A 22960-nucleotide genomic window follows, 5' to 3' on the forward strand; every position below is an offset into this window, starting at 1 on the left:
TTTCACAATTAATTTTGGATACTCTCAGGAGATGAAAACTTTTTTTTTATGCAAGCTAAATCCCTGCGCTGTACCAACTTTCTTTAATATCAACAGGAATTATGTATATGAAGACTGCATTTCTCAAACAGTAGGTTACTTCTCAATGTCCAGAGAAATGCAAGTCACACTTTATAGTTAACATACTAGTCTTCTGATTATTTCCAACTAAAAAGGAACAGAATGAACACTTTTAAAAAAAGAAGTCTTTAAAGGCAGTAGGTAAATCGATATTTTAAATTCCGTTCCTAAAAACAAAGGAAACGGAGCAATAGAATATCACAAGTTGAAAGGGACCCACAAGGATCATTGAGTACAACTCCTAGCTACGCATAGGACCACCCAAAAAGCAGACCATGTGTCTGAGAGCATTGTCCAAATGCTTCTTGAACTCTGGCAGGCTCAGTGCTGTGACCACTTCCCTGGGGAGCCTGTTCCAGTGCCTAACCACCCTCTCAGTGAAGAACCTTTTCCTGATATCCAACCTGAACATCCCGTCACAGCCCCATGCCATTCCTTCAGGTCCTATCACTGGTCACCATAGAGAAGATACCAGAACTGCCCCCTCCAGTCCCCCTTGTGAGGAAGCTGCAGGCCACCATGAGCTCTCCTCTCAGTCTCCTCCTCTCTAAGCTGAACGGACCAAGTAATTTCAGTCACTCCTCATAAATCTTGCCCTCCAGACCCTTGTCCATCTTTGTTGCCTTCCTTTAGAGTCTCTCTAGTAGTTTTATGTTCTTTTTGTACTGTGGAGCCCAAAACCACACTGAGTACTCAAGGTGACGCTGCACCAGCGCACAGTGGAACCCCTGGACCGGCTAGCAATGCTGGGCCTGATGCACCCCAGGATCCAGTCAGCCATTTTGTCTGCCAGGGCACACTGCTGACTCATGTTCAACTTGCTGTTGAACCCCCAGATCCCTTTCTGCAGGGTTGCTCTCCAGCCTCTCATGACTCAGTCTGTACATATAGCCAAGGCTGCCCCTTCCCAGGTGGGGAACCCAGCACTTGCACCAGAAGTATCTCTTCAGTGATTCAAACACTACAAAAGGAGATTTATGCATAATGCACATTGTTTAATTAAGCTGAATTTGTATAGGGTACAAACGTTTAAATAAATGGCTAGTGGTTACCAGATTACTTAGTTTGGGTATTTAAAGAAAAAAGGGGGGGGGGGAAGACAGCAATAAAACAGAATTATTTTCAATTGAAGCAGCAGCCATTTGGTCCAGGGCTAAGTTTTCTGTTAAAAGTCAAAACGTGCTTTCAATTAGATCTTTGCAACTCCACTGATGTTCACTGAGGCTTAAGATACAGTCCACTGCAGAATATAATTGAGGGGCTACATGCAAAGGGTCTGCATTCCACCTTTCCCATCAGTTTTTTTTTTGTTTTGTTAAGATCATCATTACAGTAAGCAGTTTCTCCTTCATTCCCCTGAACCCCTGAATTTGATAACTCCAGGAATAAGAAAGTGAGATTGGTGAGAGCTGATGACGAGTTCTACCAGAATGATCAGATTTTAAAAGATACCTCATAATGCCTCTCCAATTGTACCGAAGTTCTTCCAGTTTCCTGTAAGAAACTATTTATCTTAGAGATGTTCAGCTCTGTCACTAGTGTTTGTATTTTGAGTCTCATTGCTTTCATAAGACTTCAGCATTTAGTTATTATACCTATAGGGCATATTTGCATTATGCTTAGTGTGATGCACTTATAACTGTATCTAAGTTAGGATTCTATGTATAATACAGTTTCTGTTTCTTATCTGTGATGCCTTCTCTAGACAAATAGCTCAATGGCTTGATGTAGACAAAATAAGCATCTATACCAAAACAAAAGTTCTATGAACATGAAACACCTCAGGGGATTAACACACGTAGGGAAGCCTCATGACCTACCGAAATTAGAATCTCAGACTACAGGAGTGAAGGTAGGAGAGGTGATCAAAATCCTCTAGTTTCTATGGAAAGAGGGCATATTAACTCATCTTATTAAAATTCATGGAAATTGAAAATATCTGAAAGCCCGGGTGGGTGGGGTCAGAAAAATCTATTTCGCAGAAATGTGAAACTTACTCTAAATTCACCTCGAAAGCACTTTTCCCCATCACAGACTTCCTGAGAGACTTTTGATTTCTCTCCTACTTAGGAGATAATTATAGAATGTTTTTTTTTTTTTCCTTCCATGACTAATGCACACAGAAGTGGATCACTTCAGCATTTTATGCAGATTATCACACTTTGTTCTTACCTATATCTTTGCTGGAAATTACTTCTCCTTTGTTCTCTCTCCAACTTATCTAGCAGTCTTTATTTTTTATTTCTATAATTTATCATCTGTTTGTATCATTTGATATCATAACTCTTTCAGTGTTAAGAGTTGTTGAACTCTGCACTTCTATTTTCATTTTTTCCCTTTGCTTTCTCCTTTAATTTTAAATTTACTACTATCAGGAAGCAACAACACTTGGGCACAGGGCTGATAGAAGACAGACATTAAATGAAAGGCTATATAGTACCTTTCTCTTGCAGATAAAAATTCTAAAAAGGTATGAATCTGAAAGGAAGGACTAATTATTACTTAAAAGGACTCTAAATGTATCTTAAAATTTTAGGATCATCACAGTCACCTCAGACAGGAAGAATATAACTTCACGTGTTTAAATTGCCTATGCTGAATACTTTGCTCATGTGGTCTGATCTGGCTCTCACACTCCTTGTACAAAAGTACACTATAAGGAAGATGCTAACAGGAATTTCTTCACCACCTTATTTCCACAACAGGCAAGTCTGTCTCATAACACTACTACAATAGTTCAGCAATATTGCTTTGGGCTCAGAGGCACCTACTCTGTTTTTGAAGCTTATTAATAAGCACACTATTGTAAAAGGTTAACCAGAGGAACATTATTTAAGAATAGGAAAAATTTTGTTTAGAAAAATTAGAGTCAAGACCCCAGTGTTTTTGTTTGTTTTTATTGTTTATTTTCTTTTGATAGTAGTTCAACTGGATTCTTAAAAAGAAAGCTAGGATCATCTGTCCTCCTAGAATAGGGCTAAACTTGCAGGACATGAACAGCAGCAACAGTCTTGCAAAATATAACCACATGATTTAGCATTTCAAGTAGGAGTAGCAGATTTCTGCATAACTCATTGCACACTTTTGCAAGTCATATTGATGGTTTGTAACACACCATCAGCTTTCCATCTGAATTCACCAATCATCTGTGATTACTATTCAATAGCAAAATGAAATGTTTCCTCATGGAAAAGCTTTCAGTATTTCTGTATTAAGAGACAATACAAGAATAAAGACTTCCTACAAAGCCCTTAGAAACATGGGCTGCTTTGGAAACTGTCACAGCTGTGACTAAATCACCCAAATCCTGTATTGCTGAAAGATTTTCTCTTCAAGGTACTAAGAACAGACTTTTCCTCAGCATAATTGTCCTGCTTTATATATTGTTCACTCAGCCAGCTGCATAGCCCTCTTTTGCATTCTCCTGGGTGACATTCTTCATGATTTCAATAGTAGTTCTTGAAAAAAGCTTTTCTACATCTAAGATAATACAAACACTAAAGGCTACAAGCATTTGTATATACATAAGGGGGCTTGAAAGAAAAACATTTTATATTCATCAAGTTTAAGTGTGAGCTTTGTCCCTCCCTAAATGAGCAAGATCCACATAAGCTGTTCCTGAAGAATCTAAAGCAGCACCTGATGTTTTTCTCTTCGCTCCTGCTTCTCCTTCCCCCACCCTCCCCAACTTTTCTTTCAGAAACCTGTATGCCACACAGAGGACTTTTTTTTTTTTTCGGTAAATCAATACTCTAACAAAAGATGACTGCCTATATGTACTCCACGTATTAAGCAGGATTCTGTTATACAGATAAAACCATTCACCTTATGCTCTATATTTGATGTTCATTTTTAATAACAGGCCATAATAAAAGACACACTTGACCAAAATATAAATCTAAACCACAGCAACATTAAGTCTTTTCTGATTTGACAGTACTTCTCTAATGAGGTAAAATAGCTAATCTATTTAATTTATTTTCAGAAAGAATTATACTATTTTGCTGTTCTCTAAGTATGCTTTTGAAAAAGAACAACCATCTGAAAGAACTACTATGGGAACAGACATTATAGCTTTTTTTTTTTCCCCAGCAAAATTAAAAGCTACTATTTTCAGTAAAAATGAAATTATCAGCCTAACCGTGAAAAAAAAATATATATATACTTTTTTCTGAAGTTATTATAGCATAAAAATCCATGTAACATCAATATAGAAAACAATACATATGTTAAAAGACCATTCCTAAGCATACACAAACATTAAAAACAAGTTACCTTCCAAAATAACACGTTTGATAGCAGAATTTTTGAAACTATTTTTGTGTCTCATACTTACTCTGTATAATTAGCAAAAGGAAACAGCATAAGAGAGGGAAAGAAAAAAATAAAAAAGAGAGAGAAAAACCAGTTGTGGAATGCCATTTACCAAAATAAATGAATAAATAAATTACTTTGCATGTTCTGATAACTGCCATCAGCCCAAGTAGGCTTTGTACAGTAGATAGGATTCCTATCAGCAGCTACAACTTAAGTTATCTTGTTTTGAGCTAATCTCCATTCTGTCCTCAAAAAATACAACACTAACAAGTTATAATAGGTGCACAGTTCCTAAAAATGCAATCAGTCAACATCATTGCAGCATACACTTCCATTGTACACTACAGACTTACCCAGATATTTCCATCCTGGTGATATGGTTTCCAGTTTCTCCCTGTATCACTATAGAGCATCCGATACTGAGTGACCCAGTCAGAACTGCTATACCTGCCTTGAGTTGCAATAGCACTGATCTGCTTCCTATTCCCAAAATCCACCTGCAGCCACTGATAATGATCACTGTCTGATGGAGACCAACCTCCTGCACCTGTTGGGTTGAAACAGAAAAGAGATGTAGACCTCAAACACTTGCTTTGAAGTGAACACATAGTGAAGATGTTGATTGCTGGAAGACAGCCCAGCTGAGAGGAGTATAAATACAAAACAAATATGATTATATTTTTTAATGCATGTTTAGTATAGGATTCAAACGCATTAACTCTGTTGCCTTAATCATTTTATGGTGTAATTATAGTGATTTAATGGGCTGCCTGGTAATGACTCAATGTCTTTATAATGCTTTAATTACAGTTTATTAGTTTTTGCCAAATTATAATTGTTCAAAGGTTGACCAATGTGCCATGAAATTCTTTTTCAGAGTCAGTTGACACAAATCAATAACAATCTCTGGATTTCATAAACACTTTCAGTAGCATTTCATATTAAAGAGATAATACAGATAAAATTGGACGAAGCAATATCCAGCCTTTTGTTTCCCTATGTTTTGCTATAGTGTACAGACTGAAATATCTTAAATAGAATTGAAATAGGAGCAGGTATTGCAGGGCTGGATCCAGTTTTGATCTGCTGGGTATGCAAGCTGTCACAAATAACATTGACAGATGCCTCACAGAAATGTTATTGCTTCTTATGGGTCCGTGAATTAACTTGATAGTAATTCTGTTAACATTCTTCTCAGCTACTAGACTACATCGCATTGTTCTAAGTAAAGATGGACAGTGATGCAGAGACGAATGTAATATTATGACAGTAATGCAATTTCTTATTCTTCTGAAGTAAAGAATTTTAGGGGAGAAATCATAATTGGATACCAAGGATTATAAAAACTCTAAGATTGAAATTATAATGACATATTTACCATAATCATAAAGATTAGGGAACAGGTGAAATTAAAAATAATAATAATAATAATCAATACTGAGAAAAACTGGAGAACCATTCTCTTTATAGTCATAGTGGACATTAAGACAGAAAAAAAAAACATTAGACTTGCAGTGATTGTGGTATTTTTTTGCTTTTAACGTTGAACCAAAATAGGTGGCCAGGCATACTGTGAAATGATGTAGGCTAGTCCATGGGGTGATTTTAATTGCTTTTAATTTCACTTACAGACATCAGTTGACAACACAAACCTAGCCTTATCATCAAGCAATGAACTCTTGTCATACTGTTTTATATACTCCCGTCATTAGGCGGCAGCATTGCCTCAATCTAAAACTTCTAAAACTCATTCAGTTGCTACAGCTGTTAACATTTGCAGGTCATAGGACATTTTAAAGTTGTGGTATCAATAGGATCATTTGATGTCATAAGTGGTGGTCTTTCATTGTAATTAAAGTGGCGTACTATGCTAATGAACATTTTTTATTTTTTATTTTTTTAAGATTTAAAATAGATGCTTTGTCCCTGTGCTAGAAATAATTATTTCCCAGAAATATTCCCTGACAATTCCAACATTCCCACCCAATTTGCATATCTTAGAGTGATGGCATGCAAATGATGAGAATGTGCTCCTGTACCTCTGAAAAATAGCCCTTTAGTTGCTCCAGAAAATAAGGTCCAAATATAAGCTTTCCAAGTTTTCCATTATAAGGTACAAATATCAGCTTTCAAAATTTATTACAAAACTGATGAATCCATCAATAAAATGTCCTTCAACAATGCACCTGTTGAAACTGGATGACATACTGTAAGTGTAAGGAGGCTAAAATGGACCACATATTTCATACGCTGTTTTATGTATGCAAGAGATTTTGTTATATAGATTTACATTCAAACTTTTTGATTTTGATATGCAACCTTAAGAGAGAAGAGAAAAAAAGGAAAAAAAAAAAGCGTAGCTATAATTAGACTGTTAAAACTATAAAGCAATACAATATAATTGCCCAGAGAGGCTGAGCAGTCTTCTCCTCTGGAAATATTCAAAACCTGCCTGGATGCGATCCTGTGTTCTAGGTGACCCTGCTTGGCAGGGGTGTTAGACTAAACAATTTCCAGAGGTCCCTTCCAACCTCAACCATTCTGTGATTCTGTGTAATTATTTATATTACTAAGACAAGAATTTTCCCTGCAAATGAAAAACCTGATCATGCTTTGTAAACTATAACTAGGTTTCAGAAAGTATTCACCTACAAATTCATTGAAAAGTTTTGAAAATGTGGTCTAGCGTTAAATTTCCTTATATATATATCTCTAAGAAGAAGCAGAAAACTTCTTCACATCACGCCTGATGAAAGTTAAGAGATATGCGATGTGATAATCACACCTATGATGTGAAGGGAGATGGAAACATGAGTATTTCAAGATAGATTATGTTACAACCATTGCTAATAAGTGAGAGACAAGACTTTTGGTCAATATTACAGAGAGAAGCAAACAATATCGTCCCATTGGTTGCTTGGCCAAATTCTGTATCTCAGTTTCACATTTACCTTCCAGCTTTTCCACATAAGTAAATAAATAGTTCAAGGCATGAAGCAGGAACACATTTGACTATAGCTAACTGCACTGCTTAGCAGATCAGCAATGTAAAGGGAATGGTCATCACCAGAAACACTTAGTGGGAATCAGTTAAAAGCTTCCTCTTCCTGTTTGATTCATCAAGCTGTGTAGCCTGGGGAGCTGATTACTTTCTTCATTTGGTTTGTGTTATGTATAACCCCTATTAATTCAAGGATTAATAAAGGTACCTGTTCTTTTTTTCAGTTGTGTGCTCTAGAATAAGTTACAAGAAAGCTGGATTATATAAAATACTACCCCCTGTGAGAACTTTGCATAAGCACTGAAATTATCAAAGGATTTCAAATACATTTGTTTCTCCATTCAATCTAAGCAGAAGCATCAACTCTAAAAATCTTACATCCCCAGAAATGTGCACATACTTACTGCTCATCCTATCATTACATATTTTGCTGATTAAAAATAGCTTCCTCACTGGAATGAGAGGAATCAACCCGATACTGGACACAGAACAGAGGAGTATCTGACAAACATTTAACATACTTTTATTTTAAAAGGAGTACTGAATTTGGAAATCATACCTGATTTTCATAATATGGCATTATTTTAGAAATACATTTATTTTTATAGCCAATATATTATGACAGAATAATGAACTATCTTTCAGGAATGACTAAAATAACCATCATGTTTTTCAATTTTCAGTGAACATTACCTTGCATTGAAACTGCAATGGTAAAATAAATTTGTTGAATAAATGCTATTCACAGGATTAATCTTCATAACTTGGTGTAAACTGTTTTTAATGCTTTCCGGTTATATTCTGAATTATATAATGTTCTTTCTTTGTATTTTTATTATGGTGGAAAAAAAGACATTGGTTTTATGATATGATACTCCATTTTACCTTCTGTATTGCCTTTAATGCAAAACGCCACTAAATACTGTGAAATCAATGTGAATTATGAATTAGAAACAAATTATTTTAAAGTCATAAAACATGCATATAATAGAGTTTACTGTCATTAAATAGGCACATATCAGGTTCTTTGGTAGTAGAGTTGCAATAAATGAAAATACAGACAATATTTTTTCCTATTTTTATTTTTATGGTATTTCAGAATTTCATGTGATTAAACACATTCACTCACTCAGTGGCAAAAATAATTGACTCAGTGACATTAACTGAGCGCCACTGAATACTATTATTTATACTGTATAGCACTCTACATCACAAACAGGGCAACTAATTTCAACTTGAACAAGAATGACTGTATATGACCCTTCGAGATCAGATATTAGAGAACTATACGTTCAATATAAGTGGTCCACATATCTTTATGCATCCAAGAAACTTCCATGCACAGAAAAGCGTAAGAGTCTTAAGTAGCAAAACCAGCTAGAGCATGCCTGTGGATAAAACAGGCTATGTAAAATTTTGTTAAGCTTTATTTTCAAAAATGCTACAGAAAGTCATTTGATCTGCTCCTACTACTGCAGACTGACCAATGTGCAATGAGCCTGCTACTGAAAAACATATTCAGTGACACAGAAGATGCATACAACTATATTCAGAATGCCAAGAACTTTTATAACTTGAATCTTTTCATGATTTTTCCCCATTTATAGACAATTACTAAAAAAATTACTTTAGCATCATTAAAACGAGTTGAAGCTCAAAGATTTAAAATATTTAATGATGAAAACCCCAATGGCTTTCATGTTTTTATTGGATTTCATTCCACGAGTTCATTCTGTGGAAATGAAAACAACATGAACAACATAGCCTATCTCTAAATGACACATGCAAAATATAGCATTTAATATAGTTCTAAGAATATAAAGTATTCAACTCAATGTGGGTCTATTTTTGTAAAATTTTATGACTAACATAATTGTATAATTTCTTTCCTTTAATTAATTATACATTTCAACTCCCTATTCAAATCTGAGTGAGCTAGCTCCCATTTACTGCACACTAAGAAAAGCTACATGATGAGTTAACCTTACCTTCATATTATTTCCCCATGATAAATTATCACTAACTAGCAAATTCAAGGGAGGCTTACAGATTTATTTTTTTTATCTCAACTGTCATATCCTACTGAGCTTCAAGATCCGTAAGAATGGACACTGATGATTTTTGAAACTCTCTGTCTGATCCATTTCAGTTAGAAATCTTTTTTCTTGTGGTATCTTGGCACTTCCATCTGCACTCATGGCCAAAACTGGAAAGATTAATTTTCCCTAAAAGAGTCCACTCTTGTTTTAGTTGCACTTGTTCATCATTCCCTATTTCAAATCACAATATAATACCAGTATTGCAGTAAGTCTAGTTTTCTGCTTTTTTCAAATCAATAATAAAAGGCTTCAATGATATGAATGGAAGAAGGAAAAGATCCTTAATAAGAAATTTGACTAGAAAACAATATATGAAATAGTATAGATCAAAGATTTAGGATTTGTGGTAATTATAATTCCAAGGTTTACTTCACATAATCTTAGAAAACTTTTATGGCTTTTGAGCAAGGAAATCAAAGATATGTCTTTTTAATAATTATATAATTATTAAACATTCTGAAACATTCTTTGAGTTTGAATCTGCTTACTTGTATGGGAAAAACACAGACCAATCTTCCAGTGAGAAATAACACTTTCTAGGTCGATGTAATATTGTCAAATCAATACTGTTTGATTTGCTATTTTCCTTCCTATGACACTGTCATTCCTCTATAAAGGATAAATCAAGAGAAAAGGGAAAACTTTGAAGTACTGAGATCATTCATTCACTACATTTCAGAGAAAATATGGACAGCCTTTTTCTACAATACTCTAAAAAACAATAAAAAACTTCAAAACTCCATTAATCTACCTGCACAGTTAGCCAACTTTATGTTTAAGCAGGATATAAATGGCACTTTCCACTTTTGGTTTGTCATTTTATCATTGTAGATAAATATTGTCTAAATACAGACCATGAAACATTTCACTTTACACATCGCAAATAGCATTACAGCATTGAGGGGGTCTTGTAACACTTAGAAATCTAAATACAGAAGTTGTGTAGCTAAATTTGGATTTGCAATCCAATCCCTCTTTTCAAGATAGAAATTAAATGGTTTTAATATGTTCTCCTTACCAGTACAAAACAATAGTGATGGAATTGCAGACAAGGACATAAACAGCCCTGATGGTGGGCAAATAATGAACATTCTGCTTTGGAAGATGCCTATGTTGACATTTAGAAAGCAGCAAATACTGAGAAAATTATAGACAACGTCTATTTTAAACTATCTATATTTATTCTGAAAAACAAACAAACAAACAGAAAAGTATCATGGAAAACAAGAAACAGGACAGAAATTACAACAAATAGATTTCTATATTTCCAGAATTGATTATTAGAATTTACCCCAAATCAGACCCTAATTACTAAAAAATGGCAAATTAGAGCCAAGTTTGACCTAATTCCCCTTAGTAGTTTCAAAAGTAACTTACCAGAAGTGCAACAGGAATTGGGCTCAAGTAAGCCTTCAAGCTCTAAATTTCCTATAAAGTATATCTGATAAAATTCATTTGCAGGGGCAACTGAAGGTTAGAATGACACAATATTCATTCCCCCAATTATCCTTCCATCATAGCAGCTGAAAGTTGTAAGTTTACAGAGAGGTCAGTGTCAGCTTTAATCTTCACTTCTGAAAGCCTGACGTAGCACACCAGCCTACGAAGTATACTTTACTACTTTTCAGAAACATTTCTGTACATAAGCTTATTTATTAATTTATTTACTTACTTACGGGGGGGGGGCGATATTAGAATTAGTAATTCACATGTGAGAAACACTCCGTAGCCAATAACTTAGGCTCAGGCGAGGATCTCAGTGAAGTAGTAATTTATTCGCGATCGCAGTGGCGGGCGCCCCACAAGCAGGAGAGCGCACCTACTAGTTCCAAAACCCAGTTTATATACTTTTTGATGACAGGACCCTCCCCTGTTTCCCCACTGGAGTGGGTAATCCAGGTTCACAATCTACCTGATGCTTCACAGACAATGCCTGGCCTTCAGTTGCCGGCCTGTTTTTGAGATGGTAATGTTTTCTCCCCTTATCTGGCTTGACTTAACATAGTGATTTTCACCTGATTGCTCTAAGGAGTCTGGTTGTCTGCATTTTAGGAGGTCACCTGCTGAGCTTTCTTATCACTGTAAGCATATCTCAATACCACATTCCTTCCTTCTATACAATGTAACACTGCAAAAACAACATTTCTATTCCCACACACATCAGCAGATGTTTTTGTTAGACTGATATTAAAAATCTTTCCCTCTCCTAAAAAATAGTCAAGGAGAAAAATATTCCTTATTGTATTTCTGAAAATTGTTTCATTTTCATTTTAAAACCTGAAAGTTAAGAGTGGAAATAACCCAAAGGATAACAGTATTTATCTGGATACAGTCCACAAAGTTCTTTTTTTAAAAGAACATTAAAATCACTGCATTAGGTTGTTGTTTTTTTTTTAAATCCCGAAAGATCTTTCTTACAGTAAATGCAATTAAAATAAATCCCTTGATGTAGCGTCTGCTTCTTAACACTCACTGCTTCCTAGTATATCTTAACTGAGCACAAACCACATATGAGTGATCAATCTGCCCTAAGGAACAGTGTTGATATCTAACAATAAAAATGATGCAAAAGAGATCTCATAGTTGCCATTCACAGTTGTCAGACTCAAAAAGGGGTAAAAATCATAAGCCTGAGGAGTCTTATATCATGAATCCACTGTTGGGGAACAAACACTGAGCAGCTTTGGTTATTTTAATGAACACATCACTTTAAACTATGCCTTTCCCATCTGTTCTGCTTTCTAATTACATATGCAAAAAGAAGTTCATTCACAATTGCATCCTAATGGAATCTTAAACAAAACTTGGACAAGATTTAAATATGCTGTGCACATCATCTGTATTCACGGCATCAAGCAGCTTCTTCTCCATGAGGTATTTTCTTGTTTTCCAGACAGAAAGTTGAGGCACAGCAATGGATCACTGCACCTGGCATGCAAACCCCTTGCATACAAAATAACCACAGTGGCATACAAGAGACAAGGAAGAGAGTACAAAAATCTCCCTTTCCTCACAACCCCTTTTCAAGCAAGAGGACACAAATCTTTCATTGCATGTTTATGCATTGCAGCACTGGGGTTTTCCTAACAACTCAGGTCATATCCCTGGCAAGAACTAGCAAGGGTACAGCTAATGGATAGTAGACATTCCCATTGCAGTGCCCCTTCTGAGCAAATGAGCCCTGATTAGCAGATTCTTATCCAAGATTTTACTGACAGTCAGATCAGGAGCTGCAGTAACTAGGGAAGTTTTACTGACTGTGATTGAATAGCATTTACAGCACTTTGAAACCTAGATTCAAGCTCATTACTACATCACTGGTAGTTCCTTGTAACTGTTGTTATTTCTCCTTAGTAGAGATGACAGTCAGAGAAAAAGAAATTGAGGTATTCACCTGATCTATACCATTTCCAATAGCAAAGAGATGGCTGAACATTTTATGGTCACCTAAATGGTCCTATTCCCATTAGTGCAGTCCGTAAAGTGATGGAAGGCAAAGCTAAAATTCTGTAAGTTAAATTGTGATGTTCTGGCTCATCTTGATTAGTATTTTTTCCCCTCAAATGATTGTACATGTAGCATGATTACATGCTCTTATTCAGTCTTAGATCTCTTGCTCTGTGACAAGTGTTCAATGCTAAAAGATAAAAACTGAAACTCCTGTCTTGCAGAGACTTGCCAAGTGAGATGCTGTAGTGAATATAGTTTCTGCCAGTGTGTTTTAGTGTTTGTCAGTGTTCCAGTGATGTGCAAGCAACACTGCCTTGAAATGCTTACTGTAACAAGTAAAAGCTACACGATTATTTCCTTACAGCATTTACTTTTTTTTATTTTTTTTTTTAACCTCTTGGTCCATGTCTCACAGAGAAAACATTTTTCATAATATCAAGGGCTTCTCAATTGAAATACCCTGCTCATGACATACTCCCTCCAGCTGTCACATGCCCAGAAAGCCTCTTAGCCCAGCAAATACAACCAGCCTACCTTGTTTTGAAGTCCAGCTCCTGTGATGATTGCCAATAGTCAAATTTCCCTGCAGCTATTGATGTTTGTAAAACCTATTCAGGTTCTGCTCTTGGCCTGCTACAGAACCTGAATATTGTTCACTTTTTTCTCTTTCACTCTTCATATATTTCTACCAGTTTTATTTTATATTTTAAACCTTTTTGTTTGGGGATCTGCAAGAAAAATATATCCAATAGTATGCTTAGCTTGAGATTTTCCCCTAGATTTTCCTAGGTTAAGCCCACCTTTCCACTACATAAACATTGTTTCTATATGCTGAAATTTTCAGACCTGAATTCCTATCTTTCTAATTTCTAAATTTCTCAGAATCTGGTTTCAACCCAAATCATGATGATTTCTCTAAATTCAGAACAGTTAAAAGAAAAAAAAAATAAAAAAAGCAGTCTGAAATATTTTTTTCTACCTTATTCCTTTCTTCTTGAATGATAGAATGCTAAAATCATCACATATTTTGATAATTTCCAACAACAACAACACAAAAGCGAAGCCAATGAACTCTCAGTGTGTTTCTCTCTTTTCTGAAACAAAACGATTGCAAAAAATAAAAATAAAAAAAATCAGTTAGTCCTACTGAGGGTTTCTGAATCTTTAAAATAGCTATCTGAATCCTTTCCTTTGCAAATTAGCAAAAATTAAAAAATAAAAAATAAAATAACAGCTAGAGGGAGCTACACTATTTTCTTATTTGTGCCAACACTGTACTACCACTTACACAGATGTAAGGATACTAATACTGAATAAAGGACTGGGTTCTTCCCACTTGCTTCATTTATTAGTCATCATTTCCAAATACTTCTGAGATAGAATTTGTTTGTGATATTACAGCACTCTGTCATCATCAGTGCCATGCATGAATACAAGTTATTGGTATTCTTTTAATTTGTCTTAGTAAATGTGCTTCCTCCACCTGCTTTTCCTTCAAGAAGCATGAGCACAGAACTGTGAAGATATTGTGTGATGATTTTTGAAATCAAGTATAGAGATGATTCAAGAGTTTTGAAGGTTTTTCTGCTTTTGACAGGTCTGACAAAACAATTATTTTTTTCCATCAAGGCATATATTGCTGTCAGCACGATCAATGCATGTATTGCAAACAGATCTTATCCATCATTAAGATAATATATTTTACTTTTAAAATTATGTAGAGGTACTGCATTTATTTTGACAAAAGCTTACATTATGCCATCGTTTTTGCTAACAGCAAAATATTTATTGATACCATATGCAGAGTTGCATCAAAATGGGTACAAAACAGTTTTATTCATTATTTTAATTTACAAAAGAATATGCTAATTTCAAGATAGTACTATACTACAGCAGAATTCAACTTTTTAGGGCGATGATTTGCCTAAAGATTATAGTAAACTACTAATAAATATTGACTATACCCTAATGAGTTTATACTCCATGGGGTCAAAGCTTAGCACTGTATACAAAATCATTATAATAGTGTGAGACTTGTACAAGGCAGAAAAAGCCTACAGAAGAAGTTAAAGATATTATACTAATAAAAGTAACTGCTCTTACCAGTAGCATCAAAAGTTAATATTCCCAAATTGTTAACGACATTAATTGGGATTAATGAGATTAATGAGTCCAACATATATTAGACTAACCAGGTGGTGTAGTTTAACCTGGCAGGCAGCTATGCACCACGCAGCCATTTGGTCACACACACCCCCAGTGGGATGGGGAAGAGAATCAGAAAAAAAAAGGGAAAAGCTCGTGGGCTGAGATAAGGATGGTTTAATATGACACACAAAAAAAAAAAAAAAAAAAAAAAGATAATAAAATACACAAAGCAAGTAATAAACAATACAATTGCTCACCACCTGCTGACCAATGCCCAACCCATCCCCAGATGGAGCAGCACTCCATCTATGCCCCCATCTCTGCCCCCCGCCAGACACCCCATATAATTGCTCAGCATGACATCACATGTTATGGAATATCCCTTTGGCCAGTGTGCGTTAGCTGTCCTGGTTCTGTCCACTCCCAGCTCCTTGTGCACCCCCAGCCTCCTCATGGGCAAGGCAGCATGAGGAGCTGTAAACTTCTTGACTTAGTGTAAATTAAATTCCTTTTGTGCTTGTTTGTTTTTGTTTGTTTGTTTTTACTCCAAGTTCTTGCAACACAGCCCTTCAAAAATTTAATATAATTTATTTAAAAAAAAAAAATCCCACACACTCCAACCCTTTTTTCTGTTCTTGAAATTTTAACCTAGGGAAAGAAGGCGAATTTGGAAATGCTTTAGCATAGGAAGGTTCATCTTCCAGGGTCTGTGGCAGGATTCAAAGCAGGATTTAACTTCATGTGCCCTGAATCATTCCCACTTCTTCACTCTGCCTCCATTGGACCTTTAAGACCCTTAGCAAGCCTCCCCAAGCTGAAATTAATCTCTCTGCACAGTTTCCATGCTCTCCATTTAATCTATTTAGGTTATAGATCAAAACACTACTTGACTTGTTCTGAATGCATTTTTTCTACACTTTCAGTCATGACTGCTGAGTACAGCATTGCTGAGAAGAAAAAGCACATTTGCATGTCCAGACTAACTCAGTGTACCCACTCTCCCTGCCCAAAAGGAAAACAACAAACAATGAAAAACCACCCCAAACAGCTAGACTGCAGATCGTTCCTAAATGACTATCGTCTGTGCAGAGCAGTAGCTGGTAGATAAAGCCACATTTACAAAAGAAGCATCAAGATAGAAATCACCTAACTTGGCAGAAGCATTGTCCAGGAAAACAAAGACTTAAGTGAGCACAAAAATAGCTTTGTTGGCTTTACTTTGTCTATCTGTATGCCACTGTAACATATCATTTGCCTCACATAGACGACTGTGAAAATAAACATCACTTTGAAACTTGATGAAAAACGCTGTTACGCTGAAGTTAATTTCTTCTACTTCGCCATACACGTACTACCTTGAGTTCTATCCCTGTAGAACTGGCTGCTCTATTCTTGTAAAGATTACATCCTTCTCTCCTGAATAAAGCTTGTGACTTTTTCTGTATGCTGGAACAAGCAAATATTCATAGCAAACTTCAAGAAAATTTCCACTTGCTGATCCTACATAGGGAAGTACTGTTGTAGCGCAAGAGAAATTGTCCTGGGACATCCATGCAACTGTAAGACAATTTCTCCATAACTTCTGTGTTCTCTCAATTCACTTTTCTATGGAAAAAAAAATCCTTCGCTATGTTCAGCCACATGGATACCATTCCTAATCAAGACAGTAAAAGCAGTCCTGATGGCATAAACCCAGAAAATAAGTATGCACTAAGAACTTCTAAAGCATAAAACACTACTAGCAAAATCTCTACTTCTGTAAAAATTGAATCCTATGATTATTGTGCTATAAAAAGGTCTTAAACAGTCAAAAACACATGGCTTCAGAATGGAAAGTGTGATATGATAATTATATGTATTATCATTAGAATATATGTTTAAGTACAGGTTTTTAGACAGAAAGAAAGAGGAAAAATACCTGCTGTTAATTTGGAGTTTAAAGAATTCTTATGCCACAGCTTCAGGTTCTGACTTAGTCATGTTAATTAAACCTGAGAAAATCAGAATCACTTCTGAGAGCTATCTAACATTTATCAGTTCACTGCATTTAGGTTGGATATTAGGAAGAACTTCTTTACTGAAAAGGTTGTTAGGCATTGGAATAGGCTGCCCAGGGAAGTGGTTGAGTCACCATCCCTGAAGGTCTTTAAAAGACATTTAGATGTAAAGCTTAGTGATATGGTTTAGTGGAGGACTTGTTAATGTTAGGTCAGAGGTTGGACATGTTGATCTTGGAGGTCTCTTGCAACCTAGATGATTCTGTGATTCTGTGATTTTTTTTCACTCACTTTTAATCTATTATTATTATATAACTTTTTTTTTTTTTAAGTAGTATCAGGGTGAAGTATGATTTAGAGAAAAAGAAAGTGTTACTGGACATATATTTAACAAGTTAATCTCTCAGATGACCCTAGTAAAAAAATCAACATACATAATATTAACTTGACCTATCAAAACATATTCCGAGTGTTAGAAAAATACAATGCTTGATGCTTGATGACTGGGAAAGCATATAAAACTGCTTAATAAGAAAAAAAAAAGTGACTTTTAAATATCTTTTTTTTTTTTAAGTAAAATAAAGGGAGTAAAATTTATGACAAGTTTTATTGTGGATCTCTGTTTAATACCAAAGTTCTGTAAGGACTTATGGATACACTTGGCTAAAAACAGTATTTGGTACAGGAGGTTTCATTAAAACACATTTTGAATAACACCATTTTGTTTCTTTAAAATTTGTCTACAGCATTTACACAAAGCAGAGAGCTGAAATATGGAATTATGGAAATACGGAAATTATATGGAAATATGAGATTCCCCTAATATCATTTCTTGTTCATGTGTGTTCAGTCCCCCACTGCCATTTGTGCTGATATTTTGTTAGAGTTGTTTTTCTAGTTTTCGGTGCATTGTACTTAATGCTATTTTTCAAGTCAGAAAACATTAACTCACTTTTTTAAAAGTAAAATTCAATAACCTCTTTTAAAAACTATTGTTTTTGAAAAGGGTACATAAGCATACTAGTTAGCAAAAGACAATATATAAAAGTGTGAATGATAACTTCCAGAGATAGACAAGGATACTGAAAGTGCTATAGAGGCAGCTAAGAAGATCCCTGCCGTCACACCAGTTATTAGTGAAAAGGTGCCTGTGAGCACAGTGATGGTGGTAATGTGCTCATCTCAATCTCAGATGCCAGCTGCATCCATGCCAGATGCCACCACCCCTGGCATTTCAGAGGCCTCTGCTCAGCCAGAACTCAGGAGGGAGGAGGCAGCAACCATGTGTGGGGAATAACTCATCAGTCTCTACGAGTCTGAGGATGGCACTGCCCTCATCCCTCACAGACTGGATCCAACAAAGGGGCTGAGTAAAGGAGCTGTGAGAGGAGGTAAGCAAGCTGCATGCACTCAGAGGATGCACAGGAGATTGACAGGACCATTTCAGAGACGCTGTGGAACCGACAGACCAAGCCTCTCCATTTCAAGGATGGGAGGACAGACCGAGACCATGCTCAAAGGAGTGGTGGATGGGAATTGCAAGATTGGGTTGAGAGAGGAGGGCTGAAAATTTGTCCCTGGTGAAGACACATATAAGGCTTCTTCTCCACCTCCTGTCCTGCAGTTATGGGCACAGTGCTCAGCAGAAGGAAGGAAAGTGGCCTCCTCCTGGGCAGGTGTCACAGAGAGCTGAACATCAACCAAGTATCCACGTGAAGAAGAAAAGAAGGATGGAATTACTGGAGACTCCTGTGGGAGAAGGAGACAGCCACCCTGTGACAGGAGTAATCTGGAAGTTTAGAGTTTACCTGGCACTTGGATCTAGGGTGTTACAGAAAAACTGCTAAAGTTTGTCCAGCCATTGGACCATTACCCCTGGCTGCTCGTTCATGGGTATTCCAAGGATACAGCTAGATTGTCAGCATATCAAGAGTGATTACAACAGCTCCAAGGGGAGAGGCTCAAGGGCATGGAGGCCCCTCTGTTTTTCTCTTCAATTTTCCCAGTTAAAGGGAAAGACTTAGGAAGGGGTAGAGAGGTCAACACGTGGTTGTGCAGCACATGGTTGCACAGCAAGGACTTCTGGGGAGAGACAGGTTCTAACTGACAAAGGGCAACAGCATCTTTGCCAACAAGCTCTTAGGATCTCAAACTTCATTATTTTATGGTCAGAACAGAGAAGAGTGTCAGTGATAATCAGGTCCCCAAACAATTCCTCCATGTTGCTGAGCAGCAGGTCCAGCTAAGTATCACCCCATCTACTGCCTGTATCATGAGGTTATCCTTGACAATCTCCAGAGATCTGGATTGACTGCCTACTATTTATACTGCCCTTCCAGCAGGTGCAAGAGAGATTAAAGTCTTATATGAAAATCAGACTATCAGTCTGGATGAGTTCTGAAGTACTTCAGAGAAAATGTTGTCCACTTTCTCATTCTAATTTGGTGATTTGTAACACATCCTACCACAATGACACCCCTCACTGGCTTCTCCTTGAATCATGACACACAAGTTCCCAACAACACACAGACCTCTAGTTCTCTCTGCTTTTTTCTCAGGCTGCATGCATGCACTTGAAAGAGGTGAGTATGAGCAATACAACGTGGGACTTCCCACTTCCAGGCAAAAGGATGGAGAAACTCCTTAATTGCGAAGTAACCATTAAACATAAATTTTAACTTACGTTGAGGCAAAATTATATGATCTGCCTTAAACAGTTTAATTTCACATTATTAAGAAAATAGAAGAGCCTTACTCCCTAAATGCTTTAGAATCAAAGAATGCTTTGGGTTGGAAGAAACCATTAAAGATTGTCTAGGTCCAATCCCCCTGCATCAGCAGGGACACCTTCCACTATATCAGGTTGCCCAAATATCCATCCAGCCTGTCCTTGGACACTTATGGATGGGGCATTCACAACTTCTCTGGGCAACCTGTTGCAGTGTCTCACCACTCTCATAGTGATGATTTTCTTCCTTATCTCTAATCTAAATCTCTTTCAGTTTAAAACCATTACACCTTGTCTTACCACTACACGCCCTTGTAAGAAGTCTCTCTCCATCTTTCTTATAAGTCTCTTTAAGTATTGAAAGGCTATAGTGAAGTCTCCCAAGAGCATTCTCTTCTCCAGGCTAAACAACTTCAGTTCTCATGACTGCTAGCATAACTGGACAAATACTGTAGTCATAAAAGTAAGAGCATATTAAGCTTGCACTTTAACAGACACATCACCATTTTGCTACCTTTTTCAATGTTTTGCTCTGAGTCCAAAACTTCTGAACATTGTGCTTACAGCTTAATACATTGAGTATTGTCACAGATTTCATTGAAGCTCTCTTGCTGGATTGGGCAACAAGTTCAGCAATGTGCAAGAGCAAGTGCTGGATTTACAAACTCACTAAGAAATCTTAAATGCAAGATACCTTTATTTTATAGTCTTCATAGTAGGTCAGAAAAGTTGATTAGAAAAAAAAAATATTTTAGACTTGATTCTTAATAGGTAAAATAACAAGGGAAAAGTAATTTGGAGACAAGAGGCCACGGGGACAAGGTTTCTACCCATCCCTATTTACAGACTTTAAATTTTTTGTTACACCTCTCCTGGAACAACGTGTGTTTGGGTCATAGCCAACATTTCAGTGAAAGCATTACATTCCTATTTCTTATAATTAAAATCCTTAAATGCACAATAACTGATAATAGCCACTGATTTTCTCAACCTTTGTATAATTTTGACTGACAAATTCATTTGCTAGGACTGTTCTTTGCCAAGAATCATGGAAAGTTATCTAAAACAGTCGGTTGTATCATGTTAACTTCCCTGAAGCCATATATATAGTAATCAGCAGATGGATTGCATGCTAGTCAGAACACCGTGCATTATATCAATAATGCCAGACAGTGGTGTGTTTCTTCAGCAGTAAAACTGAGAATTTGAAGTGACAAGACTCAAGCAACTGCAAAATCTGCACATACATTCCCATGTTCCAAAAACACGGCAATAATTCTTATACATTTTTGAGTCAGGCTGATGACTGCAGCGTAAACTTACTTAATGCCTGCCTAGTATAAAAAGCGGATGTTAGTGGTGCCAACCAAATGCCTGATCCAAAAGCTACCGAAGTCAAACAGAGCATTTCCATTAGCAGGGATCAAGCTGTGAAATATATTAATGCACTCTGTTCCTGACTAAACCCCAAACCACTGCCCACTGCCACAAACTTATCAACGCCTCTGCCACAACAACTGGCTTTCTAATGTCATACAATGTTTATAAAAATTTCTTGATAATCTTTCTCTTTATGATGTCACTTCTCCCATTAGCCATGAATATGTTTCTGGAATCTAAGGTCCTGGAAATAGCTGTGATACTGAGGGTAGCAGTACTGTAATAGATTACATTTATCATTTTTGACAGCTACAGTACTGCATAGCATCAAATGAAAACAGCTCCTAAAAGATCGTTTTTCTCTCATATTAAACTATCCTTTCCATGGGAATGATAGAACCATAGAAAGGTTTGGGTTGAAAGGGACCTTAAAGATCATCTAATAACAACCCCCTTACCATGGGCACAGACACCTCCCACTAGACCAGGTTGCTCAAAGCCCCATCACACCTGGCCTTAAATATTTCCAGGGATGGGGCATCCACAGCATCTCTGGGCAACCTGTGCCAGTACCTCATCACCCTCGTAGTACAGAATTTGAATTAACTTTGTGACAAAGCTGAAGTCCACAAACTACTCTTCCAGAGTGGGGAATTAGACTTTGTACGCGCAGCAGAAGGGAAATCATCTTTACACTTTTTTTTTTTCAATATTTAGATATCATTGTGCTGTTAACCTGAATTTCTGAACACTTGCAGTGATTTTAATTGACTGTGCCACCAACAAATAGACTGAAAACCTGCATGACAAAATCCTTCTTTTAATAAGGGGGCAGTTGTTATAAAAGACTAGGTTTATTATTTGGAACTTTCCTCTTACATTTGACATGAGCTTTTCTTTCAAATAAATGTTTAGATACATTAGATTGGGTAACTTGGTGAACTTGTTTTTATAGGTTCCTATTTAGTAAAGGAAAATGCAATGCTCAATTCTATATTCTAGAAGCATATTCTATACTTTCAAACACACATAGTTTTAAAAAAACAATATAATACCCCTGGGAATAAAAAGAAATAAAATGTGGACATGGTACATTAGCTTAATAAAACCCAGGAAAGACATTTACGAACTAACTGGCCTGAGGGTCCCTTTAGGAATAAACAGAAATAGATTGTGGTTCTGTTTTCTATACAATCTTCCAATCTTCCTTCACTATCACTGTGCAAGAAAAAGGGCATCATAGTCTTTCCATTTGAACCAGGCAGTGGTATTCAGGTAACAAGTGCATCCTAATTTGTTGAAAGCAGTTTATTGAATCAGTTCTATAGCCACAGTATGTCAGTGTAGCTGTTTGAACAGATCTGAATTCATGTTATTCCTACCCTATATTTTCCTTGTGAATTATAAATAAAAAAGACTGACACTGCCTTCTTTAAATATCAAAATGCTGAAAGGCATCTATGCTGAACTTGCCTGAAAAATAAATGGAATTTAGGGGTCCAACCTTTTTACGTACCTTTGTAAATCTTTTTATCTGTTACTGCCTCTCTCTTCTTTCATGCCAACTCTTACAGTTCATCTCACATCTACTAAACCTGCCAAACTAGATACAAGTTTTTACACCTTTACAAGTACGTGGTATTCTTTTGTGGATGGGAGTAAGAAGGAGGAGCATAAGAAGGAGGAGCATACTTCAAATACAGCTTGTCAGGAAGTTACA

General features: G+C 36.4%; 1 protein-coding gene across 1 annotated transcript in view; it reads right to left on the reverse strand.

The window, feature by feature from the left end:
- The window catches only part of CNTNAP2 (contactin associated protein 2), a 1164016-nt gene that overhangs the window by 765375 nt on the left and 375681 nt on the right, over positions 1–22960 (reverse strand). Inside the window, exon 3 of the mRNA XM_066992162.1 lies at positions 4791–4984. Coding sequence (XP_066848263.1) covers positions 4791–4984 — 194 coding nt within the window. The remainder of the gene's footprint in view (positions 1–4790; positions 4985–22960) is intronic.

Source organism: Anser cygnoides, chromosome 2 (assembly GCF_040182565.1).
Source record: "Anser cygnoides isolate HZ-2024a breed goose chromosome 2, Taihu_goose_T2T_genome, whole genome shotgun sequence".
NCBI lineage: Eukaryota > Metazoa > Chordata > Aves > Anseriformes > Anatidae > Anser > Anser cygnoides.